The sequence below is a fragment of the Salmo trutta genome, chromosome 20 (assembly GCF_901001165.1).
Source record: "Salmo trutta chromosome 20, fSalTru1.1, whole genome shotgun sequence".
Taxonomy (NCBI): Eukaryota; Metazoa; Chordata; class Actinopteri; order Salmoniformes; family Salmonidae; genus Salmo; species Salmo trutta.
The window spans coordinates 22,788,893-22,816,590 of NC_042976.1; the positions used below are offsets into that span (position 1 = coordinate 22,788,893).

The following is a 27,698-nucleotide window of genomic DNA, read 5'->3' on the forward strand; positions in this document are numbered from 1 at the left end:
AAATGCATAGTTAGAAGCCCTTTCCTAACAATGCAGTTAAAAAAGTAAGAAAATTAACAAATAAATAAAAATAAAATAGTAACACAATAAAATAACAATAGTGAGGCTATATACAGGTTATATACAGTGGGGCAAAAAAGTATTTAGTCAGCCACCAATTGTGCAAGTTCTCCAACTTAAAAAGATGAGAGAGGCCTGTAATTTTCATCATAGGTACACGTCAACTATGGCAGAGAAAATGAAAAAAAAAATCCAGAAAATCACATTGTAGGATTTTTTATGAATTTCTTAGCAAATTATGGTGGAAAATAAGTATTTGGTCACCTACAAACAAGCAAGATTTCTGGCTCTCACAGACCTGTAACTTCTTCTTTAAGAGGCTCTTCTGTCCTCCACTCGTTACCTGTATTAATGGCACCTGTTTGAACTTGTTATCAGTATAAAAGACACCTGTCCACAACCTCAAACAGTCACACTCGAAACTCCACTATGGCCAAGACCAAAGAGCTGTCAAAGGACACCAGAAACAAAATTGTAGACCTGCACCAGGCTGGGAAGACTGAATCTGCAATAGGTAAGCAGCTTGGTTTGAAGAAATCAACTGTGGGAGCAATTATTAGGAAATGGAAGACATACAAGACCACTGATAATCTCCCTCAGTCTGGGGCTCCACGCAAGATCTCACCCCGTGGGGTCAAAATGATCACAAGAACGGTGAGCAAAAATCCCAGAACCCCACGGGGGGACCTAGTGAATGACCTGCAGAGAGCTGGGACCAAAGTAACAAAGCCTACCATCAGTAACACACTACACCGCCAGGGACTCAAATCCTGCAGTGCCAGACGTGTCCCCCTGCTTAAGCCAGTACATGTCCAGGCCCGTCTGAAGTTTGCTAGAGAGCATTTGGATGATCCAGAAGAGGATTGGGAGAATGTCATATGGTCAGATGAATCCAAAATATAACTTTTTGGTAAAAACTCAACTCGTCGTGTTTGGAGGACAAAGAATGCTGAGTTGCATCCAAAGAACACCATACCTACTGTGAAGCATGGGGGTGGAAACATCATGCCTTGGGGCTGTTTTTCTGCAAAGGGACCAGGACGACTGATCCGTGTAAAGGAAAGAATGAATGGGGCCATGTATCGTGAGATTTTGAGTGAAAACCTCCTTCCATCAGCAAGGGCATTGAAGATGAAACGTGGCTGGGTCTTTCAGCATGACAATGATCCCAAACACACCGCCCGGGCAATGAAGGAGTGGCTTCGTAAGAAGCATTTCAAGGTCCTGGAGTGGCCTAGCCAGTCTCCAGATCTCAACCCCATAGAAAATCTTTGGAGGGAGTTGAAAGTCCGTGTTGCCCAGCGACAGCCCCAAAACATCACTGCTCTAGAGGAGATCTGCATGGAGGAATTGGCCAAAATACCAGCAACAGTGTGTGAAAACCTTGTGAAGACTTTCAGAAAACATTTGACCTGTGTCATTGCCAACAAAGGGTATATAACAAAGTATTGAGATAAACTTTTGTTATTGACCAAATACTTATTTTCCACCATAATATGCAAATAAATTCATAAAAAATCCTACAATGTGATTTTCTGGATTTTTTTTTTCATTTTGTCTGACATAGTTAAAGTGTACCTATGATGAAAATTACAGGCCTCTCTCATCTTTTTAAGTGGGAGAACTTGCACAATTGGTGGCTGACTAAATACTTTTTTGCCCCACTGTACAAGCAGTACCCATACTGAGTCACTGTACTGGGGTATGAGGTAGTTGGGTTCCCAAGGGGATTAGTATATTCTCTTTGAATTGAATTAGAATGACTTATTAAAACCTGTAGTAAATAAAATCTTAGCAGAATCAAGCGTATGTAGAATCCTGTAGTAAGTTGAAAACAGAACAAAAAGTTTCATCTTAATTTATAATCAAGAACCTGAATAAAGCACACATTATGACTCTTTGTACGCTCTTTTAACCCCCTCCTTCTCTTTTAGGTGTCCTGTCCTCCCTCTCTCAGGTCAGAGTATAGTAGTTGTGGAGAGTTTGAGTTCTACAACCAGACCCTCAGTAGCTGCCAGCCCTGCCCACCATGCAAACCTGGACAGGAGCCCCACATGGTGAGACACACAAGCGCACACACAAACTAATGAACAAATAAAAAAAGAGCACAACTACACCCACCCACCCACACACACACATTTCCTGAGATGAAATTACTTGAGTGTAATGAGTAGATAATGTAGCATGTCAGTGTCACGTCCTGACCAGCAGCTTTGTCTAGGTCAGGATGTGGCAGGGGTTTGTGTTTGTTAAATGTTGGGTGGATGATTGGGACTTCCAATTGAAGGCAGGTGTGTATAGTTGCCTTTGATTGGAAGTCCTATATAGGTGTGTGTGTTTGTCTTTGGGGTTGTGTGGAATTGTTGTGTGCACTGCGTTTGTTTGAGCCTGCCACACTGTTGCTGTTGTGAGTATTGTTTGTTGTTTTGTTTTTTCTCAAGTGGATGCTCTACTCCTTTTTTTGGTAATAAATGACCATGAGTGTCCACAATCCCGCTGCGCCTTGGTCCTTCTATCTACCATACGACATCTTCAACGACAAGTATGACATTTTCGGTGACAGAATTCCCCACCAACACAGGACCAAGCAGCGGAAGAAGGCTGGCAAGGACTGGGAGACCGAGAGGCACCCCCAATAATTTTTTAGGGGGGGGCACAAGGGCTGTGTGACGGAGCTGCCCGCCAGTCAACAGCCGTCGGAGCTGCCCCCCAGTCAACAGTCGTCGGAGCTGCCCGACAGTCAACAGTCGTCAGAGCCGCCCGCCAGTCAACAGTCGTCGGAGCTGCCCGCCAGTCAACAGTCGTCGGAGCTGCCCGCCAGTCAACAGTCGTCGGAGCTGCCCGCCAGTCAACAGTCGTCGGAGCTGCCCGCCAGTCAACAGTCGTCGGAGCTGCCCGCCAGTCAACAGTCGCCGGAGTGGCCAGACTGCCCTGAACTGCCGGAGTGGCCAGACTGCCCTGAACTGCCGGAGTGGCCAGACTGCCCTGAACTGCCGGAGTGGCCAGACTGCCCTGAACAGCCGGAGTTGCCAGACTGCCCCGAGCTGCCAGACTGCCCCGACTGCCCCGAACTGCCAGAGTGGCCCGACTGCCTGGAACGGCCAGAACCGGAGCCACCTCCAGGATAGGTGGGTTGGGGAGGGAGGGTGTAGCACAGTGCCGTCGGTGACGGCAGCCACCCTCCCTTCCCTCCCTTATGGTTTAGGGGTTATTGTTTGTTGGGTTTTGTTGGGGTATTGGGGATTTTGTGTTTTTCTTGTGTTTTTCTTTTTAGGTGCATCCGGGAGTCTGCACCTTGGGGGGGGGGGGGGGGGGGGGGGGTACTGTCACGTCCTGACCAGCAGAGGGCGTATTGCTTTGTCTAGGTCAGGATGTGGCAGGGGGTTTGTGTTTGTTAAATGTTGGGTGGATGATTGGGACTTCCAATTGAAGGCAGGTGTGTATAGTTGCCTTTGATTGGAAGTCCTATATAGGTGTGTGTGTTTGTCTTTGGGGTTGTGGGGAATTGTTGTGTGCACTGCGTTTGTTTGAGCCTGCCACACTGTTGCTGTTGTGAGTATTGTTTGTTGTTTTGTTTTTTCTCAAGTGGATGCTCTACTCCTTTTTTTGGTAATAAATGACCATGAGTGTCCACAATCCCGCTGCGCCTTGGTCCTTCTATCTACCATACGACATCTTCAACGACAAGTATGACATTTTCGGTGACAGTCAGGTGCAAGTGAACCCTGACCTCTGCTACCTGCCTCCCAGCCCTACTCCCAGCCCTACTCTCATTATTTATTTTAGACAGGTCTAAAGAAACATGATATAAAGAAAATGTAGTTTATTTCAGAAGAACAGAATAGCATACTCTGAGTTGTCCATATGTTAGGCCCTGATATGGCTATGCCTATTTCAGGTCCTCCTATATTATTATTTATGCAACTTTAGTTGTGATACAAATGTTGGCCTATATGTTTCGTTTTTTTATACATTCTAAGGCTGCATGATGCGACTCTATTGATGATTTGAAAAAGTTGCAAGAAAGGCATGAGATCTGATTTGTTTCTTGTCCAGGCTGCACACACTTCATCAGTCTCTCATTCACAATTTGACAAGCACTTGATAATATTCTCACCAGGCCTCAAATTTTCCAGCGGCATCCCCCTCGTGTGGCCGTAATGCCCCCTAAAAAAATCCATGCCTTTTGTGCCCTGGAATAATAATTATAATTCCCGGCTGCCGTGCTCCAAAGCACTTCTCACTCACATGGCTCTCTCAGATATCTACATTCTTATTAACCAATGCCCGTCACATGATCGGGTCCTTCTCACAGCTAAGAAGTAGGCTACAAGCGAAGACAGCCAGATCAACTTGGTCCCTCTTATTGAATTCTGAGGCACATATTGAAGATGTTAGAAGAACTGTCCATAATTTAGCCTACTTTTCGTCAGCCAACAAGATCAGTAGGCCTAACAAACAGCAAAGCACTAGCCTATGTCAATCTACTATCCCCCATAGTACAAAAGTTGATCTATTCTATTGGTCAACTTGTCCTTCTGTGCAAGAAATAAATATTCCAAACATACTCTAGGACAGTTGTGGGATGTGATAGATCCCAAATCAATACCACCACTCGCATCAAAATCTTTTAAAAGTAATGAGGCTGATGCAACAGATCAGAATGTTTAGCTTAAAATATTGATAAACTATTAGGTTATTTCTTCACATTATAAGCGCAGCAATGCACACACGGCAGTAGGCTATAAGCGCAAATGTTTCAAAATGCAATCAATTAGCAGGAAAACACTGTTCTCAAAAGTGACCGCAAATCCGATTATGCTTTATATAAAGGTGCATTTTTTATGGTGAAAATTATCTTCCCCAAACTTGAAATTCATCACCTATGTATGCCAGTTAGGCTCTACACCAGTTGTAAAGCGGAATAATGTGCTTCATTTTAAGAAGTTATTTGGCAACTTTAGTTGTGTTACAACCCTTATCAAAACATATAGGCCTATGGGCTAGGCTACATGAGGTGTGCGACTATGATTTATCACAAGTGATAATACATAATTCACAATGATAGGCTAATACTGTCACCCATCAGACTATTCTTAATTTAATGTTGTCTTTACATATACTAAATAATATATGTGTGGAATTAATTTGGATTTAGAATGGACCATTATCATGCAGCTGTCTTGGAACAGGGGCAGGGGAACAAATACATGTGGTCTATACACTTAAATAGCGAATGGAGAACACTTTTTCCGTGTTTAATTGTCATGCCAGCCAGGTAGGCTATACTCCTGTTGTAAAGTGAAGCAATGTGCTTAATATTCGGAAAGTTGATAAATAAATATAGTAGGCCTAGCCTATAGAAAGCTGATGGGATCCTGTTTTTAATAGAGGCCATGAAAACAATTTATTTTCTCACGCAATTGCATAGCCTATAGAAATGTTGAGCAACATGAGCTCATGGGCTCCCATGAAGTGTTTGATTAGCTTTTATAAAACATTTGCATTGATGTCAGAGTGATTAGAGGGACAATAGAGTGCTGAGTTCCAGGCAGTTAGCTAGTTTGGTAGGCTACTAATGACCAGCAGCAGCATCAGAGCTTGGAGAAGCCTAATTACCGTGACTAAACGGTCACGTGGAATTTGACTGCAATTATGACTCTTGACCGCCGGTGTGGCGGTAATAATGTCACCATAACAGCCCTACTCTCTAGTCTATCTGTCTGCTCAGACCACCCAGGAAGTTTACCTGACTCACTGGTATACACAAAGGTACACCTCCCACATCAAAGAGTTACCAGCTAAATCCCAGAATGCATGCTCAGATTCAGAAAAGGGAATGAACAGTTTTCACAGTTTGTCATTCCATTTGGATTTTTCCCAAATATTGAAGCCCCTTTGGTAGGATGCAGTAGTCTGTCAGTAGCAATTAGTCATCAGTCCCCGGAGACCTCACACACACACCTCACGCGCACACACACACACACCTTACACACATACACACCTCACACACACACACACACACACACACACACACACACACACACACACACACACACACACACACACACACACACACACACACACACACACACACACACACACACACACACACAGCAAAAGGAGCCCTGCTTTTCTCTTTCTCTGTACATCTAAACAACAGTCACAGACATAGCTAACGGTTTGAATAGTCAGTTCTTTAAACTTGTAAAGTTAAATTGTAGTTATTCAACTCTCCTGTACAATTACAGAAAATGTCAATATCTGCTCATGATTGTAGATTTGGGTAATGACTTGCCAAACAGAGTCTGCGTGCACCATCACGTTGATTTTGTTCACCCACACCAGACGCGTTCAGGACACGCAGGTTGAAATATCAAAACAAACTCTGAACCAATTATATTCATTTGGGGACAGGTTAAAACCATGAAACATTTATGGCAAATTAGCTAACAATGAAGAGATGGGAGAGGCAGGACCTGCAGCGCGTTGAGCATCACAAATAGAACCAAGTTCTATTTTTGCGCCTGGCCATGCAGGCTCACTGAAGCGAGCAGTGTGGGGGTGCAATGATTGACTAACATGTATGTGTACATTTCTTTTGCAATGCTCGCGCACTCAACGCGAGCGGTGTGGTCAGGTTGTAAGAAGAAAAAGAAGCCTGAAGGAAGTAGGAGAGATGATGAGAAACAAATTTGGTTTACTGTTTTATCTGTGGATTAATTGTCAGAGTAGAGGACCTTGTGCATTTCTGGTAAAAAAGCAACCCAATGTTAATATCCCAGGTCAAATTAGCTAGTAACTGCAAGCTAGTTAGCTAAATTGCCATAAATGCTTAATGTTATATTCTCTTACATTTAATTCACATTTCCACAAACGTCAAAGTGTTTCCTTTCAAATGGTACCAAGAATAAGCATGTCCTTGCTTCAGGGCCTGAGCTACAGGTAGTTAGATTTGGGTATGTCATTTTAGGTGAAAATTTAAAAAAACGGGGCTATCCTATCCCTAAGAAGTTTTAAGAAAAATATAGTTTACTTAACTGAAGTTACTTAGAAAATGTAGTTCACTACATCCAAACTACTTCGTGTTAAATTATAATATCGACAAATTGCAAAAGATCACTCTGGAGTCAGCTGTTAACAGAATGTGTAATTTAGCCTATTAAACACAAAAACAATGTTTCGAGTGTGAATTATGCAGGTCTGATGGCAAAAAAGAAAGGAAGTTGTCTACTTCACCCATATTTTATTTTTGCTAAAAAAGTAGTGTGTAGTTCCAGTAGTTAGCTACACTAACTACTGGAACTAGTTAGTGTAGCTAACTAATTCCCCCACATACACATGAAACAGCACTCTCCCACATAGATCTGATGTGATCTGATACAGCAGATGGTTTTAATGCAGTGATACATGCTGGTTTACAACGACCATGGAGACAGGACAAAAATGCTTCTATTGGATTTTATCTGGAGAAGGTTTATATGAACCAACAGAAGTAAAGTCAACCAGGAGATCTAAAGCTGGGCTGATCCACTCTGACAGAATCCTACTGATAAATTAATCCAGCTTTTATCAGAGGATCAAAGTGGATATATTGGACAAGCCAATAAAGTAGGAAGTCGGAATATAGTGTTTCTGAAGTCTGTAGGACAAGTAGCAGCTTGGCTTTAGGATGGAGCTTCAACTGTTTTAATAAAGATAGATCAAACAATGGTCTGCCTGTCAGACTATGCAGGGTATTGGTTGTTGTCACAACTCCCCACTGTGAGAAGTGAATACGTCTGGGACTGTTTAAGATGACCTCCCACTTTATTCCATACTAGAACATCAATTTCCTCTTTGTCGCCACATGTAGTGCAGTACAAACACAAAGACACACACACACACACACACACTAGACAAACTACACCAACACCCCGAATGAAAATGTTCAGAACGACTCATGTCCTGTTCTTGTAACCAATCACATTTTATTGCCTGTTTGTGATGTTGCAGAACTGTGGCTATGGGACTAAGGATGAGGACTTTGTGTGTGTGTCGTGTCCGCCGGGGAAGTACTCGAAGGGAAAGTATGAGATCTGCAGGAGACATAAGGACTGTGAAGGTCTGTACCGTGCTACAGTACTCAAACCTGGGACACCAGACAATGATGCAGACTGTGGACCCTGCTTACCTGGGTATGTGCACACACACAAGACAACACACACATAAGACAACACACACACACATTTGAAGACACGCAGGCATGCAAATTTACACACATACACTACCGTTCAAAAGTTTGTGTCACTTAAAAATGTCCTTGTTTTTTAAAAGAAAAGCACATTTTTGACCATTAAAATAACATCAAATTGATCATAAATACAGTGTAGACATTGTTAATATTGTAACTGGCTATTGTAGCTGGAAATGGCAGATTTTTTATGGAATATCTACATTAGCGTACAGAGGCCTATTATGAGCAACCATCACTCCTGTGTTCCAACTAGCAGCTTCATTAAATAGTACCCGCAAAACACCAGTCTCAACGTCAACAGTGAAGAGATGACTCTGGAATGCTGGCCTTCTAGGCAGAGTTGCAAAGAAAAAGCCATATCTCAGACTGGCCAATAAAAAGAAAAGATTAAGATGGGCAAATTAACACAGACACTGGACAGAGGAACTCTGAGTCGCCTCTTCACTGTTGACGTCGAGACTGGTGTTTTGCGGGTACTATTTAATGAAGCTGCCAGTTGAGGACTTGTGAGGCGTCTGTTTCTCAAACTAGATAGTCTAATGTACTTGTCCTCTTGCTCAGTTGTGCACCGGGGCCTCCTACTCTTTGTATTCTGGTTAAGGCCAGTTTGCGCTGTTCTGTAAAGGGAGTAGTACACAGCGTTGTACGAGATCTTTAGTTTCTTAGCAATTTCTCGCATGGAGTAGCCTTCATTTCTCAGAACAAGAATAGACTGATGAGTTTCAGAAGAAAGGTCTTTGTTTCTGGCCATTTTGAGCCTGTAATCAAACCCACAAATGCTGATGCTCCAGATACTCAACTAGTCTAAAGAAGGCCAGTTTTATTGCTCCCTTAATCAGAACAACAGTTTTCAGCTGTGCTAACATAATTGCAAAAGGTTTTCTAATGATCAATTAGCCTTAAAAATTCTAAACTTGCTAAGTCGCTAACACAACGTGCCATTGGAACACAGGAGTGATGGTTGCTCATAATGGGCCTCTGTACGCATATGTAGATATTCCATAACAAATCTGTTTCCAGCTACAATAGTCATTTACAACATTAACAATGTATTTCTGATCAATTTGATGTTATTTTAATTGACAAACAATTTGCTTTTCTTTCAAAAACAACGACATTTCTAAGTGACCCCAAACTTTTGAACGGTAGTGTACATTTATGCACACACATACATACCACCGCTATCAGAGAGTGACGTTGATAAGACAGTACCACTTCATAGGACACTTCTCTGCCACATCGCCCCTGTTTCCCCCCCACGTTTTCATATCACACAGCCACAGCCTGGTCTAACCCTCCATTGGCCATGCTATCCGCCTCAATTACCCAGTTACCATCTGGTCACCCACAAACATGGAGGCAGGAGAAGATATAAACTGTTACAGGACCGACTCAATGCTCTGATCTTCTCCACCCCCACCTCCCTCTCTCTCACTCTCTCTCTTTCTCTCTACCATATGATGTTGTTCAGTGACTGTACCACCTCAAAGACATTCTTGGGTTTCAATTGAGTTTAAAGTCAATATACAGACTAGAGTGTTTTAACATTACTGGCTGCTTTAATAACTCTATCTCACTGTACTGTACTGGGGGAATACTGAACACTGCCTGCCTTTGTCGGGGATGGAATCGAAATGCTTCTTTATTAAATCATAGTTTACTTAAGTCCTCACCAAACACATCTTTAGTAGAATGGCATTTTAATCTCAGGTTTAATGCTTTTGTGGTCCTGGTTTTCATCCTGGAGATCTGGTGTGCATGTTTGATTGAAAGTGGTTTAATAGTCCTCTCTGATTAATGGTAGATGGTCTCCGCTAGAGGCCTAGAGGACTCCACGCTCCGAAGCAGCCTCCCTTCTCTTCCTCTGTCACAGCTCAGGGCTAAATAATATCTCTATCTAACCTAATGGGATACAGTACCTCTCTCTTCCCTCTGGGCATCAGTTTAACCTTTTCACCTCCAGCTGTTATTGAGACACTTCTCCTCTCAAATACTTACATATTCACACTGTGTATGTTAATAACATATCTCTGCGGGTCTTAATAACATATCTCTGCTTATCTTAATAACATATCTCTGTGTATAATAAGAGAATAATATGTTTCAGTATTGTTCTCTAAATGTTCTCTCTGTGCTTCCTCTCTGTCAGGTATTACATCCAGGAGAACCGGCCCAGGAACCTGTATGGGATGGTCTGTCACTCGTGTCAAAATGCACCGCGCAACACTAAAGAGTGTACGTTTTCTTATACCTGACACGTTCTACAACACAAACAGAACCAGAACCCAGGCCAGAGAGGGTCAGAGACAGTCACAGAGGGACCGAGAGCGATACTTGTAAGGTCAGGCGAGTGAGGGCTGCGGAGGGCTGGGACCAGTTAGTGAACACAGACAGACAGAGCAGAACATAGGGAGCATCAGCATGACGTTATCTCACCATGGTCTGGAACTGCTTCCTCATAGTGGTGCTTGACCCTAGGAATTGTTTTTAGTGTCCGTTGCTCAAAGCAACACTCCCTGGCACATTGTTTTGCCCGGAAATTGAAATCATTATTATTGTGTCATTTTAATGACTGTGTTTTGAAATATGACAACCTTAAACAGACTGGAACCTGCTGTGAGGAGGATGGGAGAGAGAGGAGGGGGGATGAGAACAAACGAGTGTATAACAACAAACACACACTTTTCAACAAGCAGCTAATTGTTTCTTGCAGGCAGAGAGTTAGGGAGGGAGAAAGGGAGGGAAGAGACGTGTGAGGGTACATTTTGATTAACCGTTTTAAAAGTCTTGAAAATACCCAAACCAGAAATATGTAGTTGAAGCGTCGAGTTACTAGCTCGGGGTGAAGGCAGGCCAGCACTCACCAAGTAGTCTGTAAATTACCCCGGCTCCCAGCTCAGTGCATGTGTGTGTGTGTTACCGCGGCTCCCAGCTCAGTGCGTGTGTGTGTGTTACCGCGGTTCCCAGCTCAGTGTGTGTGTGTGTGTTACCGCGGCTCCCAGCTCAGTGCGTGTGTGTGTGTTACCGCGGTTCCCAGCTCAGTGTATGTGTGTGTGTTACCGCGGCTCCCAGCTCAGTGTGTGTGTGTGTGTGTGTTACCGCGGCTCCCAGCTCAGTGTGTGTGTGTGTTACCGCGGCTCCCAGCTAGCTCCTAGCACCACGTGGTGTAATAATTAAAACGTTTGGAGGGCATGAAAAAGATTATTAACATGTTTCTGCCTGTCTTGGGGCTTCTCTTCAGCAGCAGCCTGTCATCTCTAGGATATATACAGCGGGGTCCGAAATTATTGACACCCTTGATAAAGATTAGCAAAAATGACTGTACAAAATAAATAATTAAAATACTGAGCTATAGTGTATGCACACATTTTTGGGGAAATTAGATTATTTTATACAAATATAATTGCTCAGAGAAGTGATATTTTTGTTTTCTCAAAAAGGTAAGGGTCAAAATGATTGACACCCTTGTTTCCAATACCTTTCAATACCTCAACTTGTGAGGATAATGGCACTGAGCCTTTTCCGAAAATGTTTTATGACTTGGAGGACACATTGGGAAGAATATTAGACTATTTCTCCATATAGAATCCTTCCAGATCCTTGACATCCTTTATCTAAGCTTATGGACTGCCCTCTTCAATTCAAACCACAGGTTTTCAATGGGTTTCAATTCCGGAGACAGAGATGGCCATTGCAAAATGTTGATTTTTGTGGCCAATTAACCATTTATTTGTGGATATTGATGTGTATGTGGGGTTATTGTCTTGCTGAAAGATCCACTTATGGCCAAGTTTCAGTCTCCTGGCAGAGGCAACCAGGTTTTGGCAAAAATGTCCTGGTACTGTGTAAAGTTCATGATGCCGTTGTCCTTAATAAGGGCCCCAGGACCAGTGGAAGAAAAATAGGCCCACAACATCAAAGACCCCCCCCCACCATATTTAACAGTAGGTATGGGGGTTATTTTCTGCTCATGCATTCTCATTTTGATGCCAAACCCACCACTGGTGTGCGTGGCGAAAGAGCTCTATTTTCATGTCATCCAACAAATGTAAATGCCTGGAGTTTGCTAAACGGCATTTGCACTTGGATTAGAAACAGTGCTTTGATCAGATGACATGAATATAGAGCTCTCTGGCCACACACATCAGTGGTGGGTTTGCCGTTGAAATTAGAATGACCTTTTTGAGAAAATAAAAGTATTACTTGTTAAACAAAATATATTTTTCTGAGCAATTGTATTAGTATAAAAGTATAACAAAAAATGTAAGCATACAATATAGCTAAGTATTTGAATAATTTATTTTATAAACAGTCATTTTTGTTCATCTTTATCAAGGGTGTCAATAAGTTCGGACCACGCTGTATGTCTGGACCTCCTCTCTAGGCTATACATATCTATACCATCTGTCTGTCCCTGTTTACCGTCATGTACTCCATATACTGTAACAGGCTAGGTTTGAACTTTGAACCCAGGTCATCGTCTAATATAACTGCAGCAGTTTCATACAATAATAGATTTAATCTGTCTGATCTGATCAGTGAATAAACAGTCTGAAGCAGCATGAAGATGTCCAGAAGCTTTAGAGGAGATGAAGCTGAAAGCCTTAGTCTATTCTGATGTCTGCCTGTAGGAAAGCCTTGGTCTATTCTAATATCTGCCTGTAGGAAAGCCTTGGTCTATTCTATAGTCTGCCTGTAGCAAAGCCTTAGTCTATTGTGATGTCTGCCTGTAGGATAGTCTGGGTAGCCATTTGATTAGCTGTTCAGGAGTCTTATAGCTTGGGGATAGAAGCTGTTAAGAAGCCTTTTGGACCTAGACTTGGCTCTCCAGTACCGCTTGCCGTGCAGTAGCAGAGAGAACAATCTATGACTAGGGTGGCTGGAGTCTTTGGCAATTTTTAGGGCCTTCCTCTGACACCGCCTGGTATAGAGGTCCTGGATGGCAGGAAGCTTAGCCCCAGTGATGTACTGGGCCATACGCACGACCCTCTGTAGTGTCATGTGGGCGGAGGTTGAGCAGTTGCCATACCAGGCGGTGATGCAACCAATTAGGATGCTCTCGATGGTGCAGCTGTATAACTTTTTGAGGATCTGAGGACACATGCCAAATATTTTCAGTCTCCTGAGGTGGAATAGGTGTTGGGCGTTCCCTCTTCACGACTGTCTTAGTGTGTTTGGACCATGATAGTTCGTTGGTGATGTGGACACCAAGGAACTTGAAGCTCTCAACCTGCTCCACTACAGCCCCGTCAATGAGAATGGGGGCATGCTCAACCCTCCTTTTCCTGTAGTCCACGATCATCTCCTTTGTCTTGATCACATTGAGGGAGAGGTTGTTAGCCTGGCACCACACTGTCAGGTCTCTGACCTCCTCCCTATAGGCTGTCTCATCGTTGTTGGTGATCAGGCCTACCACTGTTGTGTCGTCGGCAAACTTAATGATGGTGTTGGAGTCGTGCTTGGCCATGCAGTCAAGGGTGAACAGGAAGTACAGGAGGGGACTGAGCACACACCCCTGAGGGGCCTCCGTGTTGAGGATCAGCGTGGCGGAAGTGTTGTTACCTACCCTTACCACCTGGGGGCAGCCCGTCAGGAAGTCCAGGATCCAGTTGCAGAGGCAGGTGTTTAGTCCCAGGGTCCTTAGCTTAGGGATGAGCTTTGTGGGCACTATGGTGTTGAACGCTGTAGCTGTAGTCAATGAACAGCATTCTCACGTAGGTGTTCCTTTTGTCTAGGTGGGAAAGGGCAGTGTGGAGTGCAATAGAGACTGCATCATCAAGTGATCTTTACAATTAAATTTTAGTCATTTAGCAGACGCTCTTATCCAGAGCGACTTACAGTAGAGTGCATACATTTTTATTACATTTTAAATACTGGCCCCCCGTGGGAATCGAACCCACAACCCTGGCGTTGCAAGCGCCATGCTCTACCAACAGAGCTACAGTGGGACTACAGTTGGGTAGATATGCAAATTGGAGTGGGTCTAGGGTTTCTGGGATAATGGTGTTGATGTGAGCCATGACCAACCTTTCAAAGCACTTCATTGCTACAGACGCGAGTGCTACGGATCGGTAGTCTTTTAGGCAGTTTACCTTAGTGTTCTTAGGCACAGGGACTACGGTGGTCTGCTTGAATGATCAAAGCTTGATGATTAGTTTATTATTTGAATCAGCTGTGTAGTGCTAGGCCAAAAACCAAAACATGCACCCCTTGGGGTCCAAGACATGGCTTCCTTCAGATACAGAAGTAGTATTTGTGTTGTAACTGTGTAATATCTGTGTGTTCCAGGCTTGCTTACCAAAGCTGTGTTGTCAGGCAAAGCCCCCAGTGTCTCAACCAGCAGTACCACCATGTTCCCTCACCCTCACAAAGACCCCACAGGACAGGGTCACCTAGCAACCGCTCTCATCATCGCCATGTCAACCATCTTCATCATGGCCATCGCCATTGTCCTCATCATCATGTTCTACATCCTCAAAGCCAAGCCCAGCGGACAGGGTAACACTCACACACACACATACTCACACAGACACCCAGCGGGCAGGATAACACTCACACACACACATACTCACACCCAGCAGGCAGGATAACACTCACACACACACATACTCACACAGACACCCAGCGGGCAGGATAACACTCACACACACACATACTCACACCCAGACACCCAGCAGGCAGGATAACACTCACACACACACATACTCACACAGACACCCAGCGGGCAGGATAACACTCACACACACACATGCTCACACCCAGACACCCAGCAGGCAGGATAACACTCACACATACTCTCACACAGACACCCAGCGGGCAGGATAACACTCACACACACACATACTCACACAGACACCCAGCGGGCAGGATAACACTCACACACACACATGCTCACACCCAGACACCCAGCAGGCAGGATAACACTCACACACACACATGCTCACACCCAGACACCCAGCAGGCAGGATAACACTCACACATACTCACACCCAGACACCCAGCGGGCAGGATAACACTCACACATGCTCACACCCAGACACCCAGCGGGCAGGATAACACTCACACACACACATACTCACACACAGACACCCAGCGGGCAGGATAACACTCACACACACACATACTCACACACAGACACCCAGCGGGCAGGATAACACTCACACACACATACTCACACCCAGACACCCAGCAGGCAGGACAACACTCACACACACACATACTCACACCCAGACACCCAGCGGGCAGGATAACACTCACACACACTCACACCCAGACACCCAGCGGGCAGGATAACACTCACACACACACATACTCACACCCAGACACCCAGTGGGCAGGACAACACTCACACACACACATACTCACACCCAGACACCCAGCGGGCAGGATAACACTCACACACACACACTCACACCCAGACACCCAGCGGGCAGGATAACACTCACACACACACATACCTGTACTCACACACAGTGGACAGGGTAACAATCAGTGTGCACGTACAGTAAACGTTCTCTCTCTCTCTCTCTCTCTCTCTGTGTTCACAGCATGCTGCTCTGGTCAGGTGGTGAAGGCTGTGGAGGCTCAGACCAACAAACAGGAGGATAAGAATGATGTTCCAGGTGAGGCTACATATACACTACACTACACAACACACACACACACACACACACACAACACACTACCTTAGTTAACAGAAAAACACACTACAGAACACAAACTTTTACTTACAGTACCAGTTTTGGCCTCAGACATAATCTATAGTCTGGTTTATTAGACTAACATAAAGAGACATTCTTAGTCTATAGTCTGGTTTATTAGACTAACATAAAGAGACATTCTTAATCTATAGTCTGGTTTATTAGACTAACATAAAGAGACATTCTTAATCTATAGTCTGGTTTATTAGACTAACATAAAGAGACATTCTTAATCTATAGTCTGGTTTATTAGACTAACATAAAGAGACATTCTTAATCTATAGTCTGGTTTATTAGACTAACATAAAGAGACATTCTCATACCTGATGGGTGTCTGTCAGGCCGTGTGTGTGTGTATGTGTGTGTGTGTGTGTGTGTGTGTGTGTGTGTGTGTGTGTGTGTGTGGTTGACAGTGGTGAGGAGTACATTCCGTGTGTAGTGAGCGCAGCATGGTGGAATGTTCAGATTAGACTGTGGCGCTAGCTCTAGGCCGTCAGTGTTCCCCTCTCACTAGAATGTTAACCAACTGACTCCTTCAGGGGTTATCAACGATAATACACCTACTGTCATCTCAAATAGGCCTACCATGTTACCGCCAGTATGCTAATAGTTATACATATAGTCCTTTAGGTTTAGGAATCAAACCTGCGTGTTTGGGTTTGCAAATTAAGAATCACAAACATAAGTGTTTTTATTCTTAAAACTGAATGTCTGTTTACATTTTCTCCGTGTATTGGTGAAAGCATACTGTATGGTGTGTGTATGTTTTGGGGAAAGTGTGCGTGCATGTGTGTGCATTAAGCAGCTGTCTCATAAGTCTCTATGATTGACATTTCCGGTAGAGCTGGGAGCTATGAGTCTGTCTGAGACGTCTCTGAGGTGTACACCATCTAGGCTGACAGTGCCAGACACTTACAGGCTTTAAACTTTGATATAATTGCATTTGAACACTACAGTCCTGTTAATTGATTTATTTTGAAAATAATGGGCCCTTTATGCCCAGGTTATTTTGATGATAATTTCTGACTTTTACCAGCGTTAAAAGAACTGTGTGAGAAATAACATTTGATAAACAAAATATGTTTTCTTTCTTTCAGATAATGTTGTAATTTTCTCTGAAAAGGATGAATTTGACAAACTCAAACCTACGCCTCCGAAGACAGTGAAAAGGTAAGGTATCCTGATCACTTGCACACATGACAAACATCAAACTCACAAACTGAACAAACAGACACAAAAGGTGTGCAATGGTTACCAATATCTCTAAGATCGTGTGTGTGTGTGTGTGTGTGTGTGTGTGTGTGTGTGTGTGTTTGTGTGTGTGTGTCTGCAAGCTTGTTTTTGTGCATGTCTGAGTTGCGTAGGGGTTGTGTACACCGTAAAACCAAGTGTTTAGAATCTTAACACATAACTAAAAACTTTTCTGTGACACTTTTTAAACCTGTCAAGGTATTTTGAATTTCGATGAAAACGCGTCAGTGTAGATTGTAAACATGAAAACGTGTTTATTATCTGTAAGATTTTTTAAATACATGAACACGTTTATTCAGCACAAGGCGTTTAGGTTTTAAACGCTAAACACTGGGGGTGTTGTTTTAACACTGTAGGGTGTAAAGCCGTATTTGCACATTTCCCAGCATGCCTTTCGAATGAATGTGAGAGATTCCGATCCTTGACTGTGTTTGTTAGTAACAGAGACATAGTTGTTGCATTCAATAATTTCACCAAGTGACTGCCTAAGTGAATGTGTTTGAATTAAAAGTAAACCCTTCATGACCACATGTTGCACGTTTCATAAAGCCTTTAGTTATGGCCTAGTTATCCTCAACATTGTGGTCTGAAAATCCTGGCTCATGGGCCACATCAGACCTGCAAGTCACAATACGCTGGTTTTTGAAGTGATTTGTAATTCCTATTGGAATCCAGCCAGAGGGAGGATATCCATTAATTTGAATGTTTTATCAGCCACAACCTGCAGTCAGAATGGCTGCTATGGTGAAGGACTTAACAAGACTACCTAAACCTCATGTCAAACTCATTCCACAGAGGGGCAGAGTGTGTGCAGGTTTTCACTTGATTGATGAATTAAGGTCACTAATTAGTAAGGAACTCCCCTGACCTGGTAGTCTAGGGCTTACTTGAAAGTAAAAAGAAAAAACAGCAGACCCTAGGCCCTACATGGAATGAGTTTGACACCCCTGACCTAAACCATCTAAACTGGAACAACTATCTCAGTAACTGGTGCAATAAGTCCAACCTCTTACAGATTGGATTAGTTTAGAAACATGTAAGTTATTTATCTTTGTATAGTATAAGATAAATTAATCAATCAATATGCATGAGTATACATAGATATTGAAACAAACTATCAACCTACAACAAAGCATGCTTGGAAATATGATAATGAGGCCCCTCCCACGTCTTTTTCACTCAGAGTTAACGGAAATGAACTCAACACAGTTGAGTAACAATATTTCTTGAATCAAATGTCCTGTTCAGTGCTGAAATGTAGGTAAGGTGACAGACATTCCTAACACTGATCTGAATAAAAAGCAAGGAAAGTCACATCAATTTCTAATGACTAAAGTCATTCTAAACAGTGGTTAAAACACTAGTGGTTAAAATCTGAACTCTAAGGAGATATGGGTGTTCTCATGGTTGGAAACTGACTGGGAAAAAAACGGACTTTCATGTTTAATCTTGCATTCTAAACGCCTGTGTTTAAGATAAGAACACTTATTGGCAGTTCTAAATGCCTAATGTTTCAGTTTTAAACACTGATGTTTAGGTTATGAACGTGTCACATGGTTCCTGGTTTTACAGTGTAGTGGTTGACTGGGGGCCTCACAGACAGAGGTTCTTTTATCTGTTTTTGGGAATCTGCCTGTAATTAGACTACCACAGGACAAGTCACTGCAGCAGAGCATCGCTGCTAGCCCTTTTAGTGGGGAGACAGTGTGTGTGTGTCCCCTTGCGTGGGCATGGAAAAAACAAGTTCACTTGAGGATTTTTCTGAAGCAGAGTGATTATGTGGCTTTGGAGGGTGAGGTAGCTGAGCACAGATTGGCCCTGGAGGAGGGGAGGGAGAGGGGCGTGGGGGATGAATATAAAGAGAGCGAGGGGAAGGTGGGTAGGAGAGAGAGGCAAAGAGTGGTGAGGAGAGATTGGGGTAAAGAGAGAGAGAGATAATTACTCTATAGCGCAGCCAAACCACCAGGTGGATGACAGCTCCTCGCCCTTCCCCTCTCTGTCCTCTGCTCTCTTTCCCCCTCTCTCCTTTCTTCGGTCTCAACCCCACACTCGCAGACAATGAAGCCTTATTCATTATGACAAGACAGCAATGAGAACAGACATATACACTCACGTAAACATGGATAGACACAGACAATGTGTTTGTTTCATACAGTATCACAAGTCGCATGTACACACTGCATATGGTCTGTATGAACAACTCACATGTCAACACACACATTAACATTAGCATTACATCACCTAGCTAGACTCAGCAGAGGTAAACAGTGTGGCTAACTGCATTCCAGAGGATGTGCTAACTCACTGTCTTAGCTTCCAGAGTGGGTGTAGGGTGACTGAGAAACAATGCGTGTGTGTGTTCGCGCGTGTGTATGTGCACACATGTAAAAACAATGCTATTGTGTGAGCATCTCTGAGAATATTTGTCAACAAGGTGTTTTTTGGGAGAAAGTCCCAGTGTTACACACACTGTCAGTGGCGTTCTGTGGAACCGAAGCTAAATATGCAAGCTAAAACAAGAGGCTACTCACAGTATAACAATTAGGCTGAAGCTACATAACATTAGCATAGCTAGACACAGCTAAATATCAGTTGAAAAGGTCATGAAGGCTTAGTGTTATTATGCTGACTGATATGGAGATTTGACAACTCAGCTTGATTTTCTTTCTCCTCCCCAGTGAGAATGATGCATCGTCAGAGAACGAGCAGCTGTTGAGTCGTAGCATGGATAGTGATGAGGAGGCAGCCTTGGAGAGGCAGGGGGCGGCTGATCCTAACCCCAGCCCCTGTCTCCTGAACCTGGGAACCAAGCCGGACATCTGCCTGCTTTCCCTGGGGCTCCTCAACAGGGATAAGACTGGATCCAACCCCACCAGTCCTATCAATGCTAACAACATTAGCAATAGCAATGCAAACATCATCAATAACAACAACTACAACAAGGCTACAGGGGTGAGAGAGATCAGTCATTCACATCCAACTATGTACTTTTACAATGTATTGCAATGTAATTACTTTGTAACTTACTTTACCTTTCTCTCTGTCTCTTCCTACAGATTCAGAGCCGGAGGAAAAAGATCCTGGATCTGTATGCTAGAGCCTGCAATGTGGCCGAAGGTGAGAACTCACACGTACACCCCCAGGTTTCAGCCCTATAGATCTGCTCTTCGACTGGTTTCAGTCCTATAGAACTGCTCTTCGACTGGTTTCAGCCCTATAGAACTGCTCTTCGACTGGTTTCAGCCCTATAGAACTGCCCTTCGACTGGTTTCAGCCCTATAGAACTGCTCTTCGACTGGTTTCAGCCCTATAGAACTGCCCTTCGACTGGTTTCAGCCCTATAGAACTGCCCTTCGACTGGTTTCAGCCCTATAGAACTGCTCTTCGACTGGTTTCAGCCCTATAGAACTGCCCTTCGACTGGTTTCAGCCCAATAGAACTGCTCTTCGACTGGTTTCAGCCCTATAGAACTGCTCTTCGACTGGTTTCAGCCCTATAGAACTGCCCTTCGACTGGTTTCAGCCCTATAGAACTGCCCTTCGACTGGTTTCAGCCCTATAGAACTGCTCTTCGACTGGTTTCAGCCCTATAGAACTGCTCTTCGACTGGTTTCAGCCCTATAGAACTGCCCTTCGACTGGTTTCAGCCCTATAGAACTGCCCTTCGACTGGTTTCAGCCCTATAGAACTTCAAACACAAGGCCATTGGGCCGTTTCCGGCCCGTGATACATTTCTATCCGGCCCGCGCAATGATTTGGGTTGTCAATTAATTTTGAGCGCAACATACAGCAATGCTGCATTCAACCGCATCGGTGATCCATTCATTGCAATCAAAAACATTTTTTAACATATTTTAAGTTTAAATGTTACAACAACCTAGCTACGTTTTTGTTATTTGGGGTTATTAAATAGGTTACTTTTTGATTAGAGTCGCAGTATATTATGCACATCTGTAAGCGTAGCAGCAAAGGCTGGACAAATATTATTTATCTCTTCTTTTGTTTTAATATGTTAAAATGATATATACAGCATCCTTTGTACGTAAGTGGACATTTTAAACAGCCATATTCTTTCTAATAAAACAATGGCCAATTATTTTGTAAAAACAAACATAGTAGGCTCTGTCTGGCCTGCGAATTCGTTGTGTTTTTTCAATGTGGCCCTTTATAATGTGTGTAACACCCCTGCAATAGAAGTACTCTTTGACTGTCTAGCGAAGGAATCTTGTATGCTGATCTCTAGCCACAACACACACATCCTAACCCTCCCTCTCCCTTCCTCTCCCCAGGTCTGAGTCCTACAGAACTACCATTTGACTGTCTGGAGAAGGCCAGTCGTATGCTGAGCTCCTCCTACAGTAGCGAGGCAGCCGTGGTGAAGACCTGGAGACACCTGGCAGAGAGCTTTGGCCTGAAGAGGGATGAGATCGGAGGGATGAGTGACGGCCTGCAGCTGTTTGAGAGGATCAGTACAGCCGGATACAGCATCCCAGACCTGCTCACCAGACTGGTGCAGATAGAGAGACTGGATGCTGTGGAGTCACTATGTTCTGATGTACTGGGAGGAGGAGACACACACACTGTCCCTCTGTCCTCACCACGCTGTGCAAGCGTCTGACTCACATACACACTAATGTTCACACGCACTCATATACACACATGTATGCACACATGCAATAGACCCATGTGCATATACCCGCACATACGTTCAGAAACAAACAGTTTTAGCCCTCAACATGAAGAATGTTAGCAGGCCTCTCCAGATCTCAGATGTCTCTCCTTCTCGTCTCTCTGTCTCCCTCTGGCAATGGACTGGCAATTAACCTTGCTCTAGATGCCTCGACAAAAGCTTTTTATAACCTTCTTTAACATTTTGGCTTTTGTTTACATAGATCACATGTAGTACATTTCATAATATCAGATTTTTAAAATGGCATAATGGACATCTGCCAGGACCCCTGTGGCCCCAGACCCTCTATTACCCCGCCTGCCCCCAGCGGTCAGCTGCTGCCACTGGCTCTAATTGGTTGTCATGTGGCGGTCTGGTATAATAGTGTTGTGGTTTACAGTCGAGACTTTCAGCACCTAATTAACCACTAAAACCAATGAACCAGTAAAGACCAGATGCCAGAGACTATTAAAGAGACTACTAACAGACTAGGCCTACTGCAGCCTGAGGAATGCAGGGAGACAGAACTCCAGGAGACCCAGCACTGAGCTACGCTGTGTGCAGCCGGGCTCTGACACTATGCTGGGTGATTCCACAGGATGGCAGCCATTTTGTGCCAAAAAGCTCAGCACATATCAGCTAATGGTGATAAGCTCCCAGCTACAGACATTTCAGGAACAAGAGAAGCCTCCTGTGTGTTTGGTTTATAGTGTTTTAACAGTGCCTTTCTATACCTCCAAGAATGCTTTTTCGGTTGAGTGACTGGGGAGGCACACTCCCATCGCTCAGTGTGTCTTCACTGCTCTGGTGTTTTAAGTTAGCCACGTTTAAAGGGGCTGGACTCCGGGAGTGTATATGAATAATAAATGTGCATGTACAATGTTCATTATTTAGCACGTATCCATAACAGCTTCTTTAAGTTTCTCCTTGTTATTTTCAATTCAAACACAGCGTCAACAGAAGGCTAGTGGTTTAGGTAGGTAGTTTAGTGACAGAAGATGACTGACTGTACTGTATGTGCAGAACCTGGTCCTCTTGCCTCAGGATCACAACGCTCCACAGACTAGAGTTTAGAAACAATGGAAACAAAAACAATTTTATGGAAACAAATGGAAATGTATATATAACTTATTATTGTACATACTGTATGCATCAATAAAGAAGTATCAATTTAAAAAGTCCAAGTTATTATTTATTTACAGTAAAAAGATACAATTATCTTTTTGGATAATGGTTTTAGTAACAGTAATGTTATTCCAATAATAAGACCACTCATTTTCCCTCGTTGTTTACATAAAGGATGTCATGTTTTCTGTGGTTGATCAAACTATTCTCTCAAAGAAGAGGAATCTGTTGGAACAGCTGATATATATATATATATATATACCATATATCTCCGATTACTAGAGAGGTTTATACTACAACTGGACACTGGTGGAAATCTGGTTACTCTATATCTATTTCCGTATGACCTCAAGACATCAGACCTTGGAGCATCATCTGTACAATAACCAGGGTCTGCCATGCTAGTCTCTCTGCCAAGACATCACACAGCCATCGTTTGTGATAAATAATCACGTTCATCTCTCTGCTGGCCTGAGATGTGAGGTGTACAGAGAATAGACTGTCAGAGGTGACTAGGCTGGAGGAGACTTGGATCATTAGATTTCTAAACAGCTCAGCTATAGAGAATGTGTGTGTGTGTGTGTGAGGCCCCTGAGGGCCAGTTATTAGCGCTTGGCTTGGCATGAGTGTAGCGAGACGAGACAGAGAGTTGGACTCTTGAGGGCAGGGAGTGCCAACAAATAGTCAAGCTTCATACAGCTACTATACCTGCTAATACACACACACACACACACACACACACACACACACACACACACACACACACACACACACACACACACACACACACACACACACTTTCCATCATTAAATCCTTAAACAAGTCTCCAAATCCTGAGCTTGTTCCATATCTCTCATACGTCCTATATCTTTGTTGCTACAGTGACATCCTATAGCCTAATGTTGGTACAGTAGTATCTACTGATGATATAATGAAGGAACAGTTATGTCTAATCCCAGAGCGTGCAGGGACACATCCAACACTGTGAATGTCATTAATCACTGTCAGACAAATATGGGAAACACTTTATTCTCTCCAGCCAGCCAAGGTTTGCAGGCGCATATAGAAAACTATACTGGACAAAAATATAAACACAACATGCAACAATTTCAAAAGAATTACTGAGTTACAGTTCATATAAGGAAATCAGTCAATTAAAATAAATAAATTAGGCCCTAATGTATGGATTTCACATGACTGTTCGTCACAGATACCTTAAAAAAAAACATGACTGGGAATACAGATATGCATCTGTTGGTCACAGATACAGTGTCTTGCAAAAGTATTCATCCCCCTTCGCTTTGTTCCTATTTTGTTCCATTACAACCTGTAATTTAAATTGATTTTTATTTGAATTTCATGTAATGGACATACACAAAATAGTCCAAATTGGTAAAGTGAATTATATATATATTTTTTTAAATGTAACAAAAAAATAATTGAAAAGTGGTGCGTGCATATGTATTCACCCACTTTGCTATGAAGCCCCTAAATAAGATCTGGTGCAACCAATTACCTTCAGAAGTCACATAATTAGTTAAATAAAGTCCACCTTTGTGCAATCTAAGTGTCACATGATTTGTCACATGATCTCAGTAGATATACACCTGTTCTGAAAGGCCCCAGAGTCTGCAACACCACTAAGCAAGGGGCACCACCAAGCAAGCAGCACCATGAAGACCAAGGAGCTCTCCAAACAGGTCAGGGACAAAGTTGTGGAGAAGTACAGATCAGGGTTGGGTTATAAAAAAATATCCAAAACTTCAAACATTCCACAGAGCACCATTAAAACCATTATTAAAAAATGGAAAGAATATGGCATCACAACAAACTTGCCAAGAGAGGGCCGCCCACCAAAACTCACGGACCAGGTAAGGAGGGCATTAATCAGAGAGGCAACATAGAGACCAAAGATAACCCTGAAGGAGCTGCAAAGCTCCACAGCGGAGATTGGATTATCTGTCCGTAGGACCACTTTAATCCTTACACTCCACAGAGCTGGGCTTTACGGAAGAGTGGCCAGAAAGAGCCCTTGCTTAAATAAAAAAATAAAAAAACATGTTTGGTGTTTGCCAAAAGGCATGTGGGAGACTACCCAAACATATGGAAGAAGGTACTCTGATCAGATGAGACTAAAAATGTGTTTTTTGGCCATCAAGGAAAACGCTATGTCTGGCACAAACCCAACACCTCTCATCACCCCGAGAACACCATCCCCACAGTGAAGCATGGTGGTGGCAGCATCATGCTGTGGGGATGTTTTTCATCAGCAGGGACTGGGAAACTGGTCAGAATTGAAGGAATGATGGATGGGAAATTCTTGAGGGAAAGCTTTTTGTCTTCCAGAGATTTGAGGCTGGGACAGAGGTTCACCTTCCAGCAGGACAATGACCCTAAGCATACTGCTAAAGCAACACTCGGGTGGTTTAAGGGGAAACATTGAAATGTCTTGGAATGGCCTAGTCAAAGCCCAGACCTCAATCCAATTGAGAATCTGTGGTATGACTTAAAGATTGTTGCACACAAGCAGAACCCATCCAATTTGAAGGAGCTGGAGCAGTTTTGCCTTGCAGAATGGCTAGATGTGCCAAGCTTATAGAGACATACCCCAAGAGACTTGCAGCTGTAATTGCTGCAAAGGTGGCTCTACAAAGTATTGACTTGGGGGGGGTGAATAGTTATGTAAGTTTTCAGTTTTTTTGTCTTATTTCTTGTTTGTTTCACAAGAAAAAATATTTTGCATCTTCAAAGTGTTAGGCATGTTGTGTAAATCAAATGATACAAACCCCCCAAAAAATCCATTTGAATTCCAGGTTGTAAGGCAAAAAAATAGGAAAAATGCCAAGGGGGGTGAATACTTTTGCAAGCCACTGTACTTTGGATCAGAAAAACAGTCTCCTTCGCATAGAATTGATCAGGCTGTTGATTGTGGCCTGTGGAATGTTGTCTCACTCCTCTTCAATGGCTGTGCAAAGTTGCTGGATATTGGCGGGAACTACATCACGCTGTCGTACATGTCGATTCCGAGCATCCCAAACATGCTCAATGGGTGACTTGTCTGGTGAGTATACAGGCCATGGAAAATCCGTGACATTTTCAGCTTCCAGGAGTGCACAGATTCTTGCGACATGGGGCCGTGTATTATTATGCTGAAATATAAGGTGATTGTGGCAGATGAATGGCACGACAATGGACCTCAGGATCTCATCTCTGTTTCTGACAGTTTGTGCATAAATTCTTCAGCTGCCCGGTTGGCCTGTGCTGGCGTGGTTACACGTGGTTCGCAGTTGTAAGGCCGGTTGGACACACTGACAAATTCTCTAAAACGATGTTTGAGGCAGCGAGAAATTAACATTAAATTATCTGGCAACAGCTCTGGTGGACATCCCTGCAGTCAGCATGCCAATTGCACACTCCATCAAAACTTGAGACGTCTGTGGCATTGTGTTGTGACAAAACTGTTAATTTTAGAGTGACTTTTATTGTCCCCAGCACAAGGTGCAACTGTGCAATGATCATGCTGTTTAATCAGCTTCTTGATATGCCACACCAACAGGGATGTAAACAAATTTGTGCACAAGATTTGAGAGAAATAATATTTTTAGTTGAATGGACAATTTCTGGGATCTTTTAGTTCAGCTCACGAAACATGGGACCAACACTTTACATGTAGCGTTTATATTTTTGTTTAGTGTAAGAGGAAGAATGTGCTCACTACACGGCAGGCAGCCTAGTGGTTAAGAGTGTTGGGCAAGTAACGGAAAGGTCACTGGTTCGAATCCCCAAGCCGACTAGGTGAATATTATGTTGATGTGCCCTTGAGCAAGGCACTGAACTCTAATCGCTCTGGATAAGTGCGTCTGCTAAATTACTAAAATGTCAAATATAAAGAGCTTTCTAGCACACATACTTAATCTAAACAAGCTTTTATCTAACACTACAGCACAATGACAGATCACTTACATAAGAAGCAAAGGCAGGAGAGGACAGGGCATCTGAGGACTTACGTGTTAAACTAGGGCTGTATCAACTAGCTACTGTATGTTAGGACTGGATTCAATCAGTATTGCGGAAGATCTGTGTTAAAACGTAAAGCTAATTTCCGATTGAGCTGAAATATGCAGTGTTTACTGTAATGCAGTCTCCGCGACCGCGGGAACATTGCCTTTAATTGTCAGTCGTGCTATAAAGATGGATCTTCAGCGCTATCGATTGAATAGAGCCCTTTGTCTCTCTAGTTCTGCACTATAAGCAAGTAGAGAAGTAGAGGGAGAGACAGAGAGCTCAGGAGCAGACCCAGTCCCCTTCACTAATAAGGAGTGAATGCCCAGGTTAACAGGCTGCTGTGGCCATGCACTCTCTCTCACCAAGCACTCTGCCAACCACATGGTTTCACTCTCTCAGGACTAGAGGCATAAACTGCTGCACAATGCCTTTACTGCATCACACACCACTCTACTGCCATCTCATAACTCAGCCAACTCAGAGAAATAATATACATTTGGTGGTCTGTGACGTCCAACATGATTGAATGACTTTATATCTGTGGCAAAGCGTAGCCACTAATGTTAAACAGGTAAATAGCGTTCTAATGAGGTAGACTGGGCAGATTGGAGGCCAGGGAATCTTTAACTGAGTTTCCACTGAGATCTGCTCC

General features: G+C 43.4%; 1 protein-coding gene across 1 annotated transcript in view; it reads left to right on the forward strand.

Annotated features, from left to right (window-relative positions):
• Window positions 1-23,093, forward strand: part of LOC115155715 (tumor necrosis factor receptor superfamily member EDAR) — a 53,756-nt gene extending 30,663 nt beyond the window's left edge. Inside the window, exons 3-11 of the mRNA XM_029702613.1 lie at window positions 1,995-2,117; window positions 8,056-8,237; window positions 10,446-10,531; window positions 14,585-14,794; window positions 15,844-15,918; window positions 17,094-17,166; window positions 19,926-20,199; window positions 20,304-20,364; window positions 21,536-23,093. Coding sequence (XP_029558473.1) covers window positions 1,995-2,117; window positions 8,056-8,237; window positions 10,446-10,531; window positions 14,585-14,794; window positions 15,844-15,918; window positions 17,094-17,166; window positions 19,926-20,199; window positions 20,304-20,364; window positions 21,536-21,864 — 1,413 coding nt within the window. The 3' untranslated portion in view covers window positions 21,865-23,093. The remainder of the gene's footprint in view (window positions 1-1,994; window positions 2,118-8,055; window positions 8,238-10,445; window positions 10,532-14,584; window positions 14,795-15,843; window positions 15,919-17,093; window positions 17,167-19,925; window positions 20,200-20,303; window positions 20,365-21,535) is intronic.
• The last annotated feature ends 4,605 nt before the right edge of the window (window positions 23,094-27,698 follow it).